Raw genomic sequence first — 17,251 nt, 5'->3', positions numbered from 1 at the left:
TATTTTTGGCTGTGTTGGGTCTTCGTTGCTGCACGTGGGCTTTCTCTAGTTGCGGCGAGAGGGGGCTACTCTTCGTTGCAGTGTGCGGGCTTCTCATTGAGGTGGCTTCTCTTGTTGCAGAGCACGGGGTCTAGGCGCATTGGCTTCAGTAGTTGTGGCACGCAGGCTTAGTAGTTGTGGCACGCAGGCTTAGGAGTTGTGGCTCACAGGCTCTAGAACACAGGCTCAGTAGTTGTGGCGCATGGGCTTAGTTGCTCCATGGCATGTGGGATCTTCCCGGACCGGGGCTCAAACCCATGTCCCTTGCACTGGCAGGCAGATTCTTAACCACTGCGCCACCAGGGAAGTCCCTGACTGATACTTCTTGGACTATAGTATTATTATAGTGAAGGAGGTACTTATATAATTACAGATCACTTTGGGAACCAGAAAGAAACAACTCTGTAGTTCTCTATTGTGTCTTTAAGTGCTGTAAAAGTTAGCTGTCATTTTAAAAATCCATATTACTATTCCATTAAAAATAGTTTTCAACTTTTTATATAGCCAAGCTGAAGGAATGTGTAAGAAAGAAACTTTCATGCAGTGGTAATTTGTCTCTAGCCCTCATTTTGTACTCTATCCCTGTACCTACATTTCTAACATTTCAAGATGTCTCCTAATTATTTCACTGACCCTTCCCAAATCAATTTATTATTATCATATTATTTCAGCCCTATTGTTTTACTAAGAGTGCTATCTTTATTCTACTAAGGATAGGCTCAAAAATCTCACGTTATTATCTACTCTTCATCTTGGACGTTGTAGATTTAATCTCTAGAAGTTCTGTTTGGGTCTTTTTTATATCTTTCATGTCTCTAATTTTTTGAACATATGGAATATAATTATTATATAACAACTGTTTTAATGTCTTTTTCTACTTATTCTAGTGTCCTTGTCAGTTCTGGATTGGTTTCAATTGACTGATTCTTCTCTTCATTATGAGTGGTATTTTTTTTTTTCTTCTTCTTTGCATGTCTGGTGATTTTTTTACTGGGTGCTGGTATATTCCTATAAATATTCTTGAATTGTGTTTTGAGACAGATTATTTGGAAACAGTTTGATGCTTTTAAGGATCTTGCTTTTTAAGGTTTGTTAAGCGAGCCCAACAAATTAATCCCCACTATTGAGGAAAGACCCTTCTGAATACTCTACTCAGTGCTTCATGAATTATGAGGTTTTCCAGCCTGGCTGGTAGCAGCAGGCAGTATTCCCACAACCTGCGTGAATGCTGGGTACCATTCCCTCTACTTTTTTCAGATAGTTCTTTCCCCAGTCTTAGGTATTTTCCTTACGTACATGCAGTAATCAATATTCTGCTAAATTCTTGAGGAGGACTCTGCAGATGTCTGGAGTTCTCTGTCTATAGTGCTTTTTCTTTTCCAGTATTCTGATCTGCAAACTCTCGCTGCCTTAGTCTCTCCTGACTCTCAGCATCTCCTCAACTCAGGGAATCTGCCATGTTCCACCTGGGTTATTCCCTTCTGTGCTGCAGCCTGGAAACTTATCAAGGCAGTAAGCTGAGGCAATTACGGAGCTCACCGTTTCTCAAGGGTCACTGTTCTTTGTTGCCTGATGTCCAGTGTTTTAAAAACTATTGTTTCATGTGTTTTGTCTGATTTTTTGCTTGTTTCAAATAGGAGTGTAAGTCTGATCCCTATTATTCCATCTTGGCTGGGAGTAAAGTTTTCATTATCATTGACTCTTCACCCTCCCTTCCTTCTCTACATACTCAGTTGCCTGAGTAGTAGATTCAGTCTCTCAAATTTGTTTATTGTCTTTCTTCTGTCATCATGATCTTTTTAGTACTACTTATCTTACCTAAATTATTATTCTTTTAAAACAGTCTCCTTATATCCTTTGTCTCTGTTTTCCTATCTGTTAAGTATATTATTACCACCATTATTATTCTTTACTCCATGAATGCAATTCTCACTAGAAACTTTTATTAATTTCTTACTACCTGTCAAAATGAGTTCAAACACAGTCAGGCATTTGAGTGTCTTGATAATATGACACTAATTTGTCTTTTCTGCCATCTACTTATAACCCTGAACCTATTACATAGTCCAGCAAAACTGAATTATAAACAACTTACTAAACAAAGCCCATCCTTATTCACTCTTTTGCCTTAATGCCGTGTTACTCTTGCTTTGTGGAATATTCTTTTTATCTTAACCTGTTGAAATTTTATTCCTCTATCAAGCTTCCTCACAAGGGTTATCTTCTTGAAAACTTTTCCTGGTTTTAAACAGATATTATTAACTCTCATAATACCTTATTTGTATCTCTTTTATGGTTCATATAATATTTTGCCTTATTTTAAAGTTATTGGGTAGCATTATGATTATTTTCCTTCTAAAGGTTGAGCATCTTATGTCTTACTTATTTTTGTATTCCTAAATAGTGTCAAATTTATATTTTGTGAGATGAATTGGATCATCTTTGATGTTAATTTTGATATGTTTTATTGGAATTAACTAATATAATTTTATTTCAAATTCAGTTCTAAGAGTATTTTTCTATACTTCCTTTTCACTGAACCTGCCTGTATCTCTGACTCTTTGACTTCTTTTCAGAGGGGATTCTACTTTATTTTTTAAACTACTTTCTATTTATTTTTAATATTGATGAATAACTTTCAAATAAGAAAGTGCACAAATTTTAAGTGTATAGCTCATGAATGTTCACATATGTGTGTACCCATGTTATCGCTATTCAGATTAAGGCAAAGAATACTTAAGCAGCACACCAAAAGCATTCTGTGTGTCGCCTTCCACATAGTATACCCTCCACATAACCACATTAAAAAAAATTCAAGTTGTGTTTGTCTTTTATGTTTTTTTAAAAAAGCAATTCCAAGATCATTTTTGGACCTTTATAAACTATTAACAATAGTAGAGTTCTCTAATTATGAGAGGTTTAATCACTAAGTGATTGAATTATAAACTTGTGTTGAAGAATTCTTTTAGTAAAGAAATGGACTAAGGATTTAGAGGTTAGTCATGTCTCAGAGTTATTAAAATTTCTCTAGATTTATTTAGGAGCGTCATGGTTTCAGTTTTGTATTTGATTGCATGATTATTTGATTAATATGTCCTTGTACCGTCACTCTTCTGGATTGTAAGCTCTACGGGAGCAGGAATTTTTTTTGCCCCCTCTCATTTTATGTTGCTAGTATAAATATGGTGCTTGGCACATATTAGGAATTTGAGAAATATTTGTTAAGTAAATGAATATGTGGAAAATTTCTGCTTTATTGATCTTGATAGAAGGTGAGGTAACTAAAGAACAAAAAAAAGCTGAAATTAGAGCAAATTGCAAGATTGCTTTGACTCTAATAGGACATAAAAATGAAGATTTTCTGAACACAGATAATTGGAGGAAGACCAGATAAAATCTAAAAATAATTTACTTTTGTGGTGTTACTTTGCAGGTATCTTATATTGGAGAAGGTGTCAGATGAACTTGTTGAACGAAGTCACATTTTTAGTAGCTTTTTCTACAAATGCTTGACAAGAAAGGAAAATAATTTAACAGAAGATAATCCAAATCTTTCGTAAGTCAGTCTTTCAGTGTACTTAAGTTTTAAGAGGAAAACATGCTATTTTGATGGACTTAGTGAAATAACTTCTTACACTTTCCTAGAGTGAGCAGTATTACCACTTTTGCAGGTGTTGGGCCTGTTTGCTCTGAGAGGCATTTCTTACCCTTCCACTGTTCTGTTCCCTATCACAGGGAGGCTGACTCTTACAGGTTGCATTTCCAATTGCATGTTTTGTGGGGGATACTGGAGGTTGGGAGGCAAGGAAAGAAGAAGTCAGGATGTTTCTTCCTTACCCTCTTTGCCTTGGGCAGTTATTCTGGTAGTGGTTCTAGTTCCTCTGTGGGTCCTTCTTTCACTGGACAGACCTGATAGAGCTCTAGCTTCCATTTGGAGGTACTACTTCTTCACTTTGCCCTTCAACATAAGGGTGTAGCATTGTCCTACTATGCTAAGCTCTGGTTGCCTCACTGATTGCCTTTTGTGGCACTGCGCTTTTTCTGTCACCACTGTAGCCAATTATTTGCATTACATTTTATCTGTCTTAAATATATAGGGAGGTTTATGTTTTCCTGGTTGGACCCTCACTAACATACTACTATTTAATTAAACTGATGTAACATTATAAAAATACCATGTTCCCACAATTCAGCTGAATTTCTGTCCAGGTATTTTTTTGATTAATTCTAAAACCTACAGAGCAGTGGATGGGGCTAGGCAAAAAGGAGGAAGGAGTAATTCTTGTATCTTAGCAGTAACTTAGATAGTTGTGAGCCTGGAGCCACTTCACCCCTCTCCCTGCCCCTAACAATTCGTGTGATAATCTATATGGTAGGCCCATGGTAAAATTAAGAGTTTTTATTTTTAAAAAAGTTAATGTAAGCATTTGTCTACCACTTTACAAGGTACATTTTTGTACATTATTTCTTCCCATAACAGTGCTTTTAGGTATGTAAGGCATTTTTCAGATGAGGAAGCAGGCCAATAAAGATTGGCAGAACTCTGGTAAGTGACAGAACTGGTTGGTACTTAAATCTTTATCTTTTAACCTCTAATCCAGAGATGTTTTTGTTATACTGGACTGCCTTTGAAAAAATGGCTGTGAGAGCTGTTTCATCCCTTTAAAATAATAGGAATAATAAGCAAGTAAGAAGATGATTAAATGGGTAAACTGTCTGAATTTGTTGTATTGTTGGAGAAGGAGGATAGGAATAGAGAGAGTATTAACATTTATTGAGTACCTGCTTGGAGCCATGGCAGTGAACATAAAGTTATTTTGTTTGATTCTACAGTAGTCTTATGACATAATGCCATTATTGTTATGAATTGAAGCTTAAAGAAGTTAGATAAGTTATCCAAAGTTGGATATAGCTTTCCAGTTTCAAAGTTCAAGCTTTGTCTGTTGTTTTTAGTATTGCAACTATATAATTTATGGCCTAAATTGGGACACTTGAGAGAATAAAAGGAGGCTTTATTAATAGCTACGCTGGGCAACCCATGTATACTGGGGCTGCCCTATACAAACTGAGATGTGTAGTCATCTATATTTTGAGTGTCTTTATGGATTTGGAATTTGTGCTGGTAGACAAGGCCTGCCAGGGTCAACTAAGGAGAAAATCACAATCTGAAAATATTCCTGATAATCCGGGTTAATGGAGAGGGATATATGGAAGGGGAAGATTTATTAAATAAATTTGATATTTAACATTTCTGATGCCCTCCTCTTCTATTTTATGAGTATAGAAACAGATGGTTGGCACCATGCACTTAATCCCACATTTTGTTTTAAGATTACTAGTCAGTGTGGAGATTATGCATTTGGCATACCCACGTAGAAACTGAGGAAATGAAAAGGTAGATTCTGCTGTATTAAAAAAAATTTTTTAATTAAAAAAATTAGAAAAAATTTAGATGTTGTATGAATGATCATATATAAACATAATACAGAACTGAGTTAGATGAGTGGCATCTTCCAGTGTAAGATAGATCTTATATGTATCTTATGCATAATATATATTTATATATACACATACACATATACATATGAACACATACATACACACACACAAATACTCATACTAATGCTTAGCCTGATATGTATACAATTAGTATTCACACAAAGAATCCCTACATCGGTTAAAAAAGAAAAAGAACCCAGAAGCAAAGTGACAAGGGATACAAAGCATAATTTATGGCCAGTAAATCCTACAGGAAGCTCAAACTGCTAGTGTTAGGAAATAGCAGACTAAATGATTCACAAAGTCATTACTGTGGTTTATGAGATCCTGCAAGATCTGCTTCTGTCCATGTCCCTAAACTCATCTCGCAGCATTCTCTCCCCTCATTTATAACACTTCAGCTCAGCCTACCTCCTTTCAGTTTTCAAATATGCTTAAGCTCTTTCCTGTTTTCTGACAGAAATTTCTTCTTCTGGCACTTTTAAATTTATTTTACAACATGATCTCTAATCATTTTTTTGTTTGTTCATTTTCTGTTTCTTATTCTAAAATACAAGCTCCATGAGGTCAGGGACTTCATCTGTCTTATTTTCTACTCTATGCCTGGTACATTTTGCTCAGTTCTTAGAACATACTAGGAACTCATAATAAAAGATAATAATGTATGTTATTGAATGGGGAAAGAACTGTTAGACATTAGTTGAGGATTTTCCATGCAGTTAGGAACAGAGAATAAGCGATTATATTGCGGCCCCCGTATTCTCTCCTGTCATCCTTGCCCCATCCAATATCTAATGTATTCCCAATCAAATAAGGTTAGCATAGTCAGGAAATCTATCAAACAGCAACATAACAAGACAAAAGAAAACCAGGTGTCTATCCTTAAGATCTTTCAGACGGAAAACAAATTAAGAGACTCTGCACTAGGTAAAAATAATAATTTATAATCATTGTAATGGTTGGGTCATTTTGAAATAAGAAAATTTGGTAAACATATGACTCATTATTTTATGAAGTTAATCTTTTGCATAGTGACTAATTCCTACCTCATCTTTTAGCCCCATCTTACTCCCAATGTCTACTCCTTTGAGTTTGGTTAGATATTCACACGGACAGGGATAGGGCAAAGATGTCTGTTTCCTGTGTTACTTGGTATGTAAATGTATAAGAACTTGATGATTTGTTTAATTTTCTGACTAAAAAGAGGTCCTTCGTGGGACTGAGCCAGAAGTCACATATCACCATCTCCTTTATGCCACTGTGAAATGCTATCCCTTTCCTAGAACCTTTTTTGACATCCAAACTTGGTTTGATATCTTCCTTCTTTAACTTCCCTAATGAGGTAAAGAAAAGGAATTATTATTCACGTGTCCCAACCCTTTTCTTCATGTTTTTCCTAGATGCCATCACCATAATTCCTTTGTATCCTTTATGACACTTATATTTTAATTATTTGTTGTAGTCTTTTTCTGCCTTCATTATTTTGTAAATCCTTTTAGGGCAGTGTGAGTGATTTTCATTATTTGTTCTTAGGAACCTAATAAATATTTGTCAAAGAAATAAAGGATGGATAATGGGTATGCTTAACTCATTGTCCTATAATATTCTTATAAATGAAATAAAGGGAGATGAGTCTCATCTTTAAAAATCTAAGACTGTATACCTCATCCCTCCTCTTCCATTAAGTTTTAACACCTCCCTTATCACAGATATAACATTTAGACAATTCTGTTAAGGTTTAATGATAATATTTTATATCAGCCCAGGTGGAACTAAATAGAATAAATAGGTATAGCTATTTATATTCAGTTGCTGAGGCACTTTTGGAATCTGTAAAGCATTTTATGAATTGCTGCCTTTCTTTTATCCATACTTTATTGTTTATAAATAGTGATCATATTTAAAAACAGCCAGGAGTTAATAAAATGAGATAATTTTCTAGTCTGTTAAATATTATGTACCCTGAAGAAGATGGTTAAATAAACTAAAGCTAGCATTTTTCAGTGTATAAAAAAGACCCCTGAAAGCCTTATCTTAAATTTTTAATCTATCAAATATGTCTATCTTTTTGTTCCCAGAATGGCTCAGAGAAGACATAAGAGAGTAAGAACATGGACTCGTCACATAAACATCTTTAATAAAGATTACATCTTTGTGCCTGTAAATGAGTCGTGAGTATTTCAGATTATTTAAAAAAAAATCGGAGAATACAGAAACATACTTTGTGCATTTTTAGATTAATAATCAGTAAAAAGTATGGGTAGATAAACCCAGGTATTATTTTTAATTTTTTTCTAAAGAACTAGCTAAAATAATGAGTTTATCTTGGATTTTGGTTTGACGGTACTTATATTGTAAATAGTGGGGAAAAAAAATGACAAATGCCCACAAGACTATAATGACTTAGGCATTCAGTTTATTTTGAGGTGGGACTCAAGAAAAGATTTTCTAAACAAAACAATCAAAAGCATTTAGGATAAATTTTCAAATATTTAAGAGAACAAGCTCTTTAAGCACTAACAGAAAAAAGGTGATGCTATAAGTCTCTTTGTTTGTTTATTAAAGCAGATTCTCAACAGGAAACACTAATTATATAAAAGTAAATGAGTTTGACTTACTCAGATTTTATCCTAAGAAGTCTTAGTGCTTTTTAAATTAGTTTTGAAATCGTGTTCAGATACTACAGTGGACTTCTTCAAAATTGATGTTTGTTATACCCACCTTCTCAGCTATAGTTCTAGAACGTATTCTTCTACATTGTTTAGATTTTGTGTTATTAAGATATTTCTTTTTCAACAGGTCTCACTGGTATCTTGCAGTCATTTGTTTTCCATGGTTAGAAGAAGCTGTGTATGAAGATTTTCCACAAACTATATCCCAGCACTCCCAGACTCAGCAGTCCCAACATGACAACAAAACAATAGGTGATAAACTTAATGTGGATGGTGTTTTTAATAATGTTGGCAACAGTAAAATGATTATAGAGAACAATATGAAGTTAAAGGATAGTATAATTATTCCTTATCATTTAGTTTATTAGAAGAAATGTCTGAAATTTTCATGATAGATACCTGACTCATGTATAAACAAAATGTAATTGTCAGGTTTTACTGTTATATCAAGTTTTATCATAGCAGTTTTTATAAAATAATCTTTCTAAAAGATTATTTTTATAAATCTTTTAAAATAAATTATTTTTATAAAATATTTATATTTTTATAAATTATTTTTATAAATCTATTTTATAAATCTTACTTTATAAATCTTTTATAAAATAATCTTTCTAAGAATTCAAGGCATAGATTGAAATCTCCCCTTTTTTCTTTTTTCTTTTTTCTTTTTTTTTTTTTTGTGGTACGCGGGCCTCTCACTGCTGTGGCCTCTCCCGTTGCGGAGCACAGGCTCCGGACGTGCAGGCTCGGCGGCCATGGCTCACGGGCCCAGCCGCTCCGCGGCACGTGGGATCCTCCCGGACCAGGGCACGAACCCGCGTCCCCTGCATCGGCAGGCGGACTCCCAACCACTGCGCCACCAGGGAAGCCCTTTTCTTTTTCTTAATATAAATCAGCACAATTCCTTTTGACACTAGTAATTTGGCTAGGTAATTGCGGGTCTCTTATAATTCTTCCATGATTTTTCTTATGTTACAACCCAAATCTTAAGTAAGCAAATAAGCCTACTTTCTTTGAGAAAAAAAAATCGAATTGTATTTTATAGCTGTAGCCTAAGCAGCAAGCAGAATTAATAATAGCCATTACCGTTAATACTGGCCAAAACCTATCTCTTGTGGGGGAGAAAGAAAGACTGATAAAGCAACTGATTACTTTCTATTTTGTCTAATCCTCCTATGCTGCAAAAGTGTATTTATGCAACACTCTATGATCATATGTTAGAAGAATTATTACTAGGCAAATTAACCCTCCTCCACATTAAAACAGCAGAGATTTTGATAAGTAAGCAATCTATGAAGATTGTCTTTTTACAGGAAACTGGCCCCAGCTAACTGGTATTTCAAGTTTTGGCTCTGGGGTGTGTGTATTGTGTGATGACAGCCAATTAAGCATTGTCAGTTTTATCCATCGATTGAATTTTTTTGTAACATTAACCATAAAAAAAAAATTAAATAGTTCCCAGGTATTTTTTCCATTTAATTACTACTATGCATACAAATTACAATTTAAACTTATCTAAATACTTTGTATTAGACACAAAATAAACACACATAACTGTTTTGTTATTTCCAACTAGATAATGATCTGCATACTTCTTCAGCACTATCCTTGGGTACAGAAGATTCTCAAGTAAGTGTGTTTTTATAAATGTGAAGGAAGGAAAACTCATGAATATAACAATTTTATCTGGAAAATAGGGCATAGCTAGGTGGGCTATGATGGATATTGGTGTACCATAATTAAATTATGCTGTTTTATGATTCTTTGGAATATTTCATTGGGGTAGTAAAGAGAACAAGAGAAATTATTCTTTTTGCATCTGTTTAGCTTACTTTAACTCCCTAGGTTTGTTTATAGTTTATCTGATCATCTTGGTCGACTACTTTTTCAGTTTCTATGGAAAAATGTACTTTTATTCTTCATTATGTCATCAGTTTTTGCACTCAGAGTAATTAATTACCTATATTTTATATTCCACTTTCTATTATTATAAATTGTTGGTATAAATCATTCAAAGTAGACTCATGGTCAGTCCATACGACTTCTGAGGCTAATATAGTTACTGTTAACTTTTCTTTAAATGGACCTATAAACTGATACTCATGGTCTAGATTTGGTATCTTAATTGATTAAGGTAGACACGTAATTATTTTTTAATACATGCAGACAGCAGCAGCCTCGCTGGCATAGGCCTGTGTCTTTACTGTCACTGGTACAGGGTGGGCAGAAGGAAGGAGGTTTCCTTTTCTGATGTCACAGCGGCAGAATAGGGGAGTTCCTTCTTGCCTCTAGAGCCAGGTTTCCCAAATTGGGTTCCATGGAATACTTGTTCTAAGATGCAGTTTATGATAAAAAGGATTCTAAGGTCAGTTAAGTTGGGTAAACCCTGTGTCCTATTCCTCTCTTAGAGATTCACTGTTATATTAGAATAATAAAGATGCTGAGAAGTTCTGCATATTAAAGAAAGTTTGATCTATTGATTCTTAAATTTATCAACAAAAATAACAAAATACCCCATCTCTTGTCCCTTAGTATACATTAATAATCTGCTTCTTATGCTTCAAAGGGAAGAAGTCTGTCTCTATTGATATCATATACTGAGTTAAGAGAATGTGTATAAGGACAGGTTCAGTTAACTTCTTCATCTTTGCTTAAGATGGCAACTCTGAATAGAAGTAATTCAAGTTCCATGTTGTTTTTTAGACCATGTTAAAGCTCCATAACTTCTTGAGGTCACATGTAAAAGTGCATAAACTACTGTTTCACCAGTATAAGAAAAGAAATCTATAAATTAAAAAAAAATGAAGTTGGCTCACTTTGGATTATGAAAAGAACTCTTATTTGAAATTTTAATTTTAAAGTTATTTGAAACATTTTCTATTTCTTTTTTTTTTTAATTTATTTATTCGGTTTTGCTGGGTCTTAGTTGCAGCTCGTGGGCTCCTTAGTTGCGGCTTGTGGGCTCCTTAGTTATGGCTCATTGGCTCCTTAGTTGTGGCAGGTGGGCTCCTTAGTTGTGGATTGAGGGCTGCTTAGTTGTGGTTTGAGGGCTCCTTAGTTGTGGCTTGCTGGCTCCTTAGTTGCGGCACACGGGCTCCTTAGTTGTGGCATGCAAACTCTTAGTTGCGGCATGCATGTGGGATCTAGTTCCCTGACCAGGGATCGAACCCAGGCCCCCTGCATTGGGAACACAGAGTCTTAGCCACTGTGCCACCGGGGAAGTCCCTATTTGAAACATTTTAAAGAGTAACTGAATATTAATTTATTCACACTAGCTTTAATTGCAAAGTCGTAAAAATTCATGTTATTTCAGAGTCCTGAGATGAATATGTCAGTACCAAAGAAAATGTGTAAAAGGTATGTACATGCTATAATAATAGAGTCTTTTCAGATACATACGTTTACTTCATATACGAATATATACATCTTGATTTCTTCCTGTGATTTTCATAGGCCATGCATTCTCATACTAGACTCCTTGAAAGCTGCTTCTGTACAAAACACAGTCCAGAATTTACGAGAGTAAGTAATGACAATTTTACTAAAATCTCAATAATTTTTAAGTTGCCTTAAGAATTACTGAAAAGATTATATCAGGAATTATATTTTATTATTTATTTAGATGAGGCCTGTAAATCTAATTAATAACAAATATCCCCATTATGTGTAAAATATTTCTCAAGGATTATATCAAAAGTAAATTTGGAATTTGTATTCACAGTTGAACAAAAGACATAATTTTACAAAGGAGCATTGCAAATATTAGTGGTTGTCAAAAGTTAACACTTTAGAAAAAAATAAGAACTCTTTCACATTCTTATTTTGCATTTGCATGTGTGTTTGTAATTTTTAAATTTCCTGCAGGATCTGGAAAAAACTAGCAACTAAAGTTTAAAAATAATTTGTTTAGTTTACTTTGTAATATAAGTGACTTATGTATATGATTTGTGAAAGTTGAGTTGTTGAAAAAAGTCTGGCTTTTAGTTTGAAACTCAGATGATTTTATTTAAAGTAGCACTTTTGAAGCCTCATATTATAATTTGTGCTCTTAAGGTTTAAGTCTTTTGAAATGTGGCTGGAGGGAATATATTTGGCAGCAAATGTTTTTCCATTTTTGTGAAATTGTTGCATAATAGTAAAGAAATTTCTACTCGAGTCACTCTACTTTTTGATGATTTAAGGTATTTAGAGGTAGAGTGGGAAGTTAAACGAAAAACTCATCGTGAATTCAGCAAAACAAACATGGTGGACCTATGTCCTAAAGTTCCTAAACAAGATAATAGCAGTGATTGTGGAGTATATTTACTGCAATATGTGGAAAGCTTCTTCAAGGTATGTAAAGACATAAATACGTTTTTTATTCACAATTACCAGCATATAATCACAAATTACTGGGCAAGCAAAGAAGCAGGAAAATGTTAGAGGTAATCAAGAAATAAGAAAAAAAAAGGCATAGAACCATATATAACCCAGATATTGGAGTTAGAAGATAAAAACTTTAAAATGATTTGATAAATATGTTGGAGAAAATAGTCAAAGATAAACAAAATGGATGAAAATGGAATCTGCTAAAAAAAAAAGTCAAGTGGACATTCTCAAACTGAAAATGCATAATGATATATCTGAAATTAAGAACTTACTGTATGGATTTGATAGCAGACTGAATAAAGCAGAAGACAGATAAGGGAACTTTAAAAAAGGACAATAGAAAGTATCTCACTGTAGCTCAGAGAGGAAAAAGAATGTAAAGAAGAGAACAGAGCATAAGAGACAAGTGTGATACAGTCAAAAAGTCTAATTTACATGTAATTGGAGTTGCAGAAGGATTAGGGGTGGAGAGAGAAAATAAGGCAGACACAAATTTGAAGAAAAATTTTCAAAACTAAAAGACTTGTGTATTGAAGAAGCTCAGAAAACCATAAAATACATAAGTACAATAAGAAGTATGGGTATTATTTTCTAGCTCATCAGAGACTCTATAGGAACTGTAGCAACGTTAAAAAGAAATTTTAAATAGCAAGGGATCATTCTGCTTTTTGAACTGTTAGCTCATTACTTCAGTCATAACGAGTATTATTTATGAAGATGGGTATAGCAAAAGGTATTTTTGACCAGAAGCTTGTTTGGAGAATCCTTAAAGGTACTTTCAAAGCATGAGGGTTATAGTATGCAGTTATAACTTTTGGTATAATTGGGGAGGATTGATAATATACAGTAGAACATGGTACACATTATGGAAACCACTAAACATGTTATGCTGTTTTTTTTTCCTTTTTTATTCTAGACTGGAACTTCATTATAGGGTGACAGTTCTGGCCTTCTAATACTCTTTCCAAAGAGATGTGATTTTGTTTTTAGATATCCAAAGTGCCTTATTACATGACATAGTCTGAGTCTGTTATATAATTCTACTTTATGTAGCCTCAGTCAGTAGAACATACTTCTAATATAGGTGGTAGCACCACTTAAGATTGCTGGGGGGAAAACCTCAGAACACTAAGTCTTGTGTTTCACAAATTTGTGCACTAATATAACAGAGTGTGGATTGAAGAAAATAGGTTTCAGGTTGACCACTCAAAACCTGTGGAACTTTGTAACTAGGCCATAAGAAATACAATTTTAATTCTAATAAAAACACTTGCACAGTTAAATCTCCACTGAGATTTGCCCCTAGAATCACAGTCAGTCCTTCATTTCAGCTTTGTACTCTGGGACTCTTAATTTCTTCTTTAAGATGTAAGTCCTTCTTACATCTGGCTTCTAATAGTTTCATCAAATTTGTAAACATGATCTAGGGGTAGTCTTATTCAGCAGTTACTCATTTATTTTTTTAAACACAGGCAGAATTGTCTTTGCAGTTGCAACTTGCAACTTCGTTATTAAGCTTAACATAAGGGAAAATATATCAGTTCCTTAAGCCACTAAATTGGCTATTTCGTGGACTAAAAGAAGGTACTTCTGCAGGATTTTCTATTTTTTATGTGAGATTCTTCATATACTGCTAAGGCTTCCTCTTCGTTTCAATAGTTTCAAAATATTAACATGTTGGAAAAAATTGTGTTCAAACCAGCCTGACTTCTGCATTGTACTGAATCATTCTCTGTTTACTAATTCTCTTTGCACTAATTCACTTAAACATGCATTGTAGCATAACATATGGTGTTTAATTTTGATGTTCAGTAGTTAGCAGTTTAATGAAAATGTTCTAAAATTGATTGTGGTGATGGTTGCACAACTCTGAATATACAGAAAATCATTCAGTTGAATACTTTAGGCAAATTGTATGTTATGTGAAATATATCTCAGTAAAGCTGTTATTTAAAAAAGTTAGCAATTTCTCATTTCTTATAAAAATGAGCTTAAAACAAATTTGAATTATACTGCTAAAGTGACTGCACTCTGTCTTTTCTTTCATTAGGATCCTATTGTTAACTTTGAGCTTCCAATTCATTTGGAGAAATGGTTTCCTCGTCATGTAATAAAGACCAAACGGGAAGATATTCGAGAGCTCATTTTGAAACTTCATTTACAGCAACAGAAGGGCAGCAGAAGCTAGTTAATCTGTACAAACATGACACAGATGTTCTATACGATTACTGGAAAGCTGCTTATCAGCATTTGTGTTAGCCAGCTCACAGAGAAGAAAATAACTTGCAGTAGTTTTATAAGTCACTGTACATTATTTAAAATATATAAGATACAATATTAGAATTGTTAGGATCTCATAGATGGAGTGGAAATGGGGGTGATATAGATAAAGTCATTAGATAGAAATTAAAATTTCATAAATATTTGATATTTTTCTGATTAAATATGCTTGGATTATGCAATAGCATATGTAATGTGGGAATGTTTTTATAGATAATAAAACTATGTGATCTGTACTTCCACATAACTGGGAGTTGAAGGGAGTTAGGTCCTCCCTGGTGCCAGCCCCAGTGCTTGTCAAATTCGTTGACAAGTCACATTATATTGTAATTCTGTTCTTTGCAGCTCAAGCATGCAATATGAATACTGTGTATTTTTTTTTTAAAGAATTTAGTATCAAGGCTTCAGAAAATGCCATTTACGGCATCCATTCTGTATAGTGTGAGAGAAGACATAATGTTAGGAAGGTGATAAAAATTCACTCATTCAATGCGCAGCTTATTTTTCTCAGTTGCTGAGTGGAACCATTACTCTATTCTAATTGTTGTTTGTTTTCCATTTCTTTTGATGTCATGTGTGGGGATCTGAGAATTTAGTTCATTCAGAGTGAAATTTGGAAGAAAAATTTAGCTATCAAAAATAGGTTTTTAAAAATTGTATATGTAGCTCAACTTAGTTTATTTGAGGTATAGCTATATAAATATTGACTTCTGTCCTATTCTGACATCCCAGAATATATGTACACAGTTTCTGTAAGTATAGAAGATAAAATTGGTGACTTCATAACTTTAATTAAAAAAATATCCTCAAAGTCTTCTATATTAATCGTTAGGACTAAATACATAATTTTATAGCTGTTTACCCAGTATTCATCTGCAAAAGCCAGATTGCTCTCATTGCTTTTGTATTTTTATAAGGACATGTGATCCCCATGGAGCATAAGTTTTTGTTAAACGTTCAGGTAACAGTTCTGAATTGATGTGATGATGGTGGTATTACATATGATTAAACAAACACTTCATAACTTTCTAATGTTATCAGGAATATTTTGAGGGGATGATTATATTGTATTTTCTCAGACAAGAAAAATGTTTTTTAATCTTCTGTTTTAAGCATCTCTTAGATTTACACTGTTACTGTATATAAAGCAGTGAAGCAAAGGCCATTTAAGATGAAGCTAAAAGTCGGAACATTTTATTTCCAAATCTTGTGAATTGAGGTTGTCAGTTAAGCCTTAGTGTCCTTAAGTTTCTGTTAATCTTGTCATCATCTTTATATTGTTAAAGATATTTGTCCTTTGGAGATTTCCTATAAAGATGGTTATAATTACATGCTTCATTCCCAATTTCTGTGTGGGGGGAGGGGATTTTTTAGATGACTTAATTATTTTGTATATCTAATTTTGGGAAAGCAAGTATCTAATACATCTCCTTGTGACTTCTTAACTTTTTTGTTTGTATGTTTTTCAAAGACACCTCTGTTCTTTACCATGTTTTGAAGATTGTTTAAAATTCATTTTCCTAAATTCATATGGAAATAATGCTTTGAGAATATCAACTTTATATTAAACATGTTTCCAATTCATTAAATTGAGGTGTAATTTTTTTCCTTAAGAAATGTGAGCCATTCTTAGAAATAGATTTTAAATTGTATGTTACTCAGTGCATGTCATATAATTGATGCTTAGATTAATTTTTCTGTTTTAGCAGACATGTGGTAATTTTGATAGTTCAGGGAACATTTTTTGAGCATCTACTACTAGGAGGCAATGTACAAGGTAGAAAAAACGGAATGACAGCTCTTATTCCTAAGTCATTTATAGTCTAATGGGAGAAATGGACATATGAACAGTTTTAATATGCCTGTTAGAAACAATCATAGAGTTTTTTGGGAGCACAGGAGGGTGTTCAGCCTTCGGGTTTGTGTGTGTGTGTGTGTGTGAGAGAGAGAGAGAGAGAGAGAGAAGATAGTGAGAGGTGGTAGAGAGGTAGTAAGCGGGTTGTCACTAGACAGGGAAAGCCTTTTTAGAGAAGATAATACTGTTTCTCACAACTCTTGGGATAAAAAAATGGTAGCTCTTTTTTTTAAGAAAAAGTTTAATATCTCTTAAAATCAGCTTTTGTGTGTGTGTGTGTTAGGGGGAAAATAGGTCTAGACTTATCATACAGAGCCCTTTCTAATTTGATTCCAGTCTACATTCTATCCTCATCTTTCCACTGTCACCTACCTTTTAGTCATATAGTTATTAATTTATGCTTTAATTACTTTTAGCTTAACACCAAGCTTAAGCCCTTTCTTAATAGGAAATTATCTTGTGTTTTCTTTCTTTCAGTACTATTTCTTTGGAAAAGTACTAAGCTAAAATGAATGTGAAATGTCATTTGTATTCTATA

At 33.7% G+C, this 17,251-nt stretch overlaps 1 protein-coding gene across 23 annotated transcripts in view; it reads left to right on the top strand.

Annotated features, from left to right (window-relative positions):
* Positions 1-16,447, top strand: part of SENP7 (SUMO specific peptidase 7) — a 170,844-nt gene extending 154,397 nt beyond the window's left edge. For 13 of the 23 annotated variants that reach the window (XM_029213818.1, XM_029213806.1, XM_029213817.1 and 10 more), the window contains 8 exons: positions 3,473-3,595; positions 7,617-7,709; positions 8,338-8,462; positions 9,787-9,839; positions 11,524-11,567; positions 11,664-11,732; positions 12,392-12,542; positions 14,629-16,444. In XM_029213818.1, the coding sequence (XP_029069651.1) occupies positions 3,473-3,595; positions 7,617-7,709; positions 8,338-8,462; positions 9,787-9,839; positions 11,524-11,567; positions 11,664-11,732; positions 12,392-12,542; positions 14,629-14,766 (796 nt within the window). In that variant the 3' untranslated portion in view covers positions 14,767-16,444. Of the gene's footprint in view, positions 1-3,472; positions 3,596-4,519; positions 4,586-7,616; positions 7,710-8,337; positions 8,463-8,939; positions 9,667-9,786; positions 9,840-11,523; positions 11,568-11,663; positions 11,733-12,391; positions 12,543-14,628 lie in introns of those variants that run through there. The other 10 variants (XM_029213803.1, XM_029213799.1, XM_029213801.1 and 7 more) reach the window with 4 other exon arrangements.
* The last annotated feature ends 804 nt before the right edge of the window (positions 16,448-17,251 follow it).

The sequence above is a fragment of the Monodon monoceros genome, unplaced genomic scaffold, assembly GCF_005190385.1.
Source record: "Monodon monoceros isolate NGI ecotype Baffin Bay Population unplaced genomic scaffold, NGI_Narwhal_1 Super_Scaffold_11, whole genome shotgun sequence".
NCBI classification, from domain to species: Eukaryota; Metazoa; Chordata; class Mammalia; order Artiodactyla; family Monodontidae; genus Monodon; species Monodon monoceros.
This window is presented reverse-complemented; position numbering and strand designations above follow the sequence as displayed.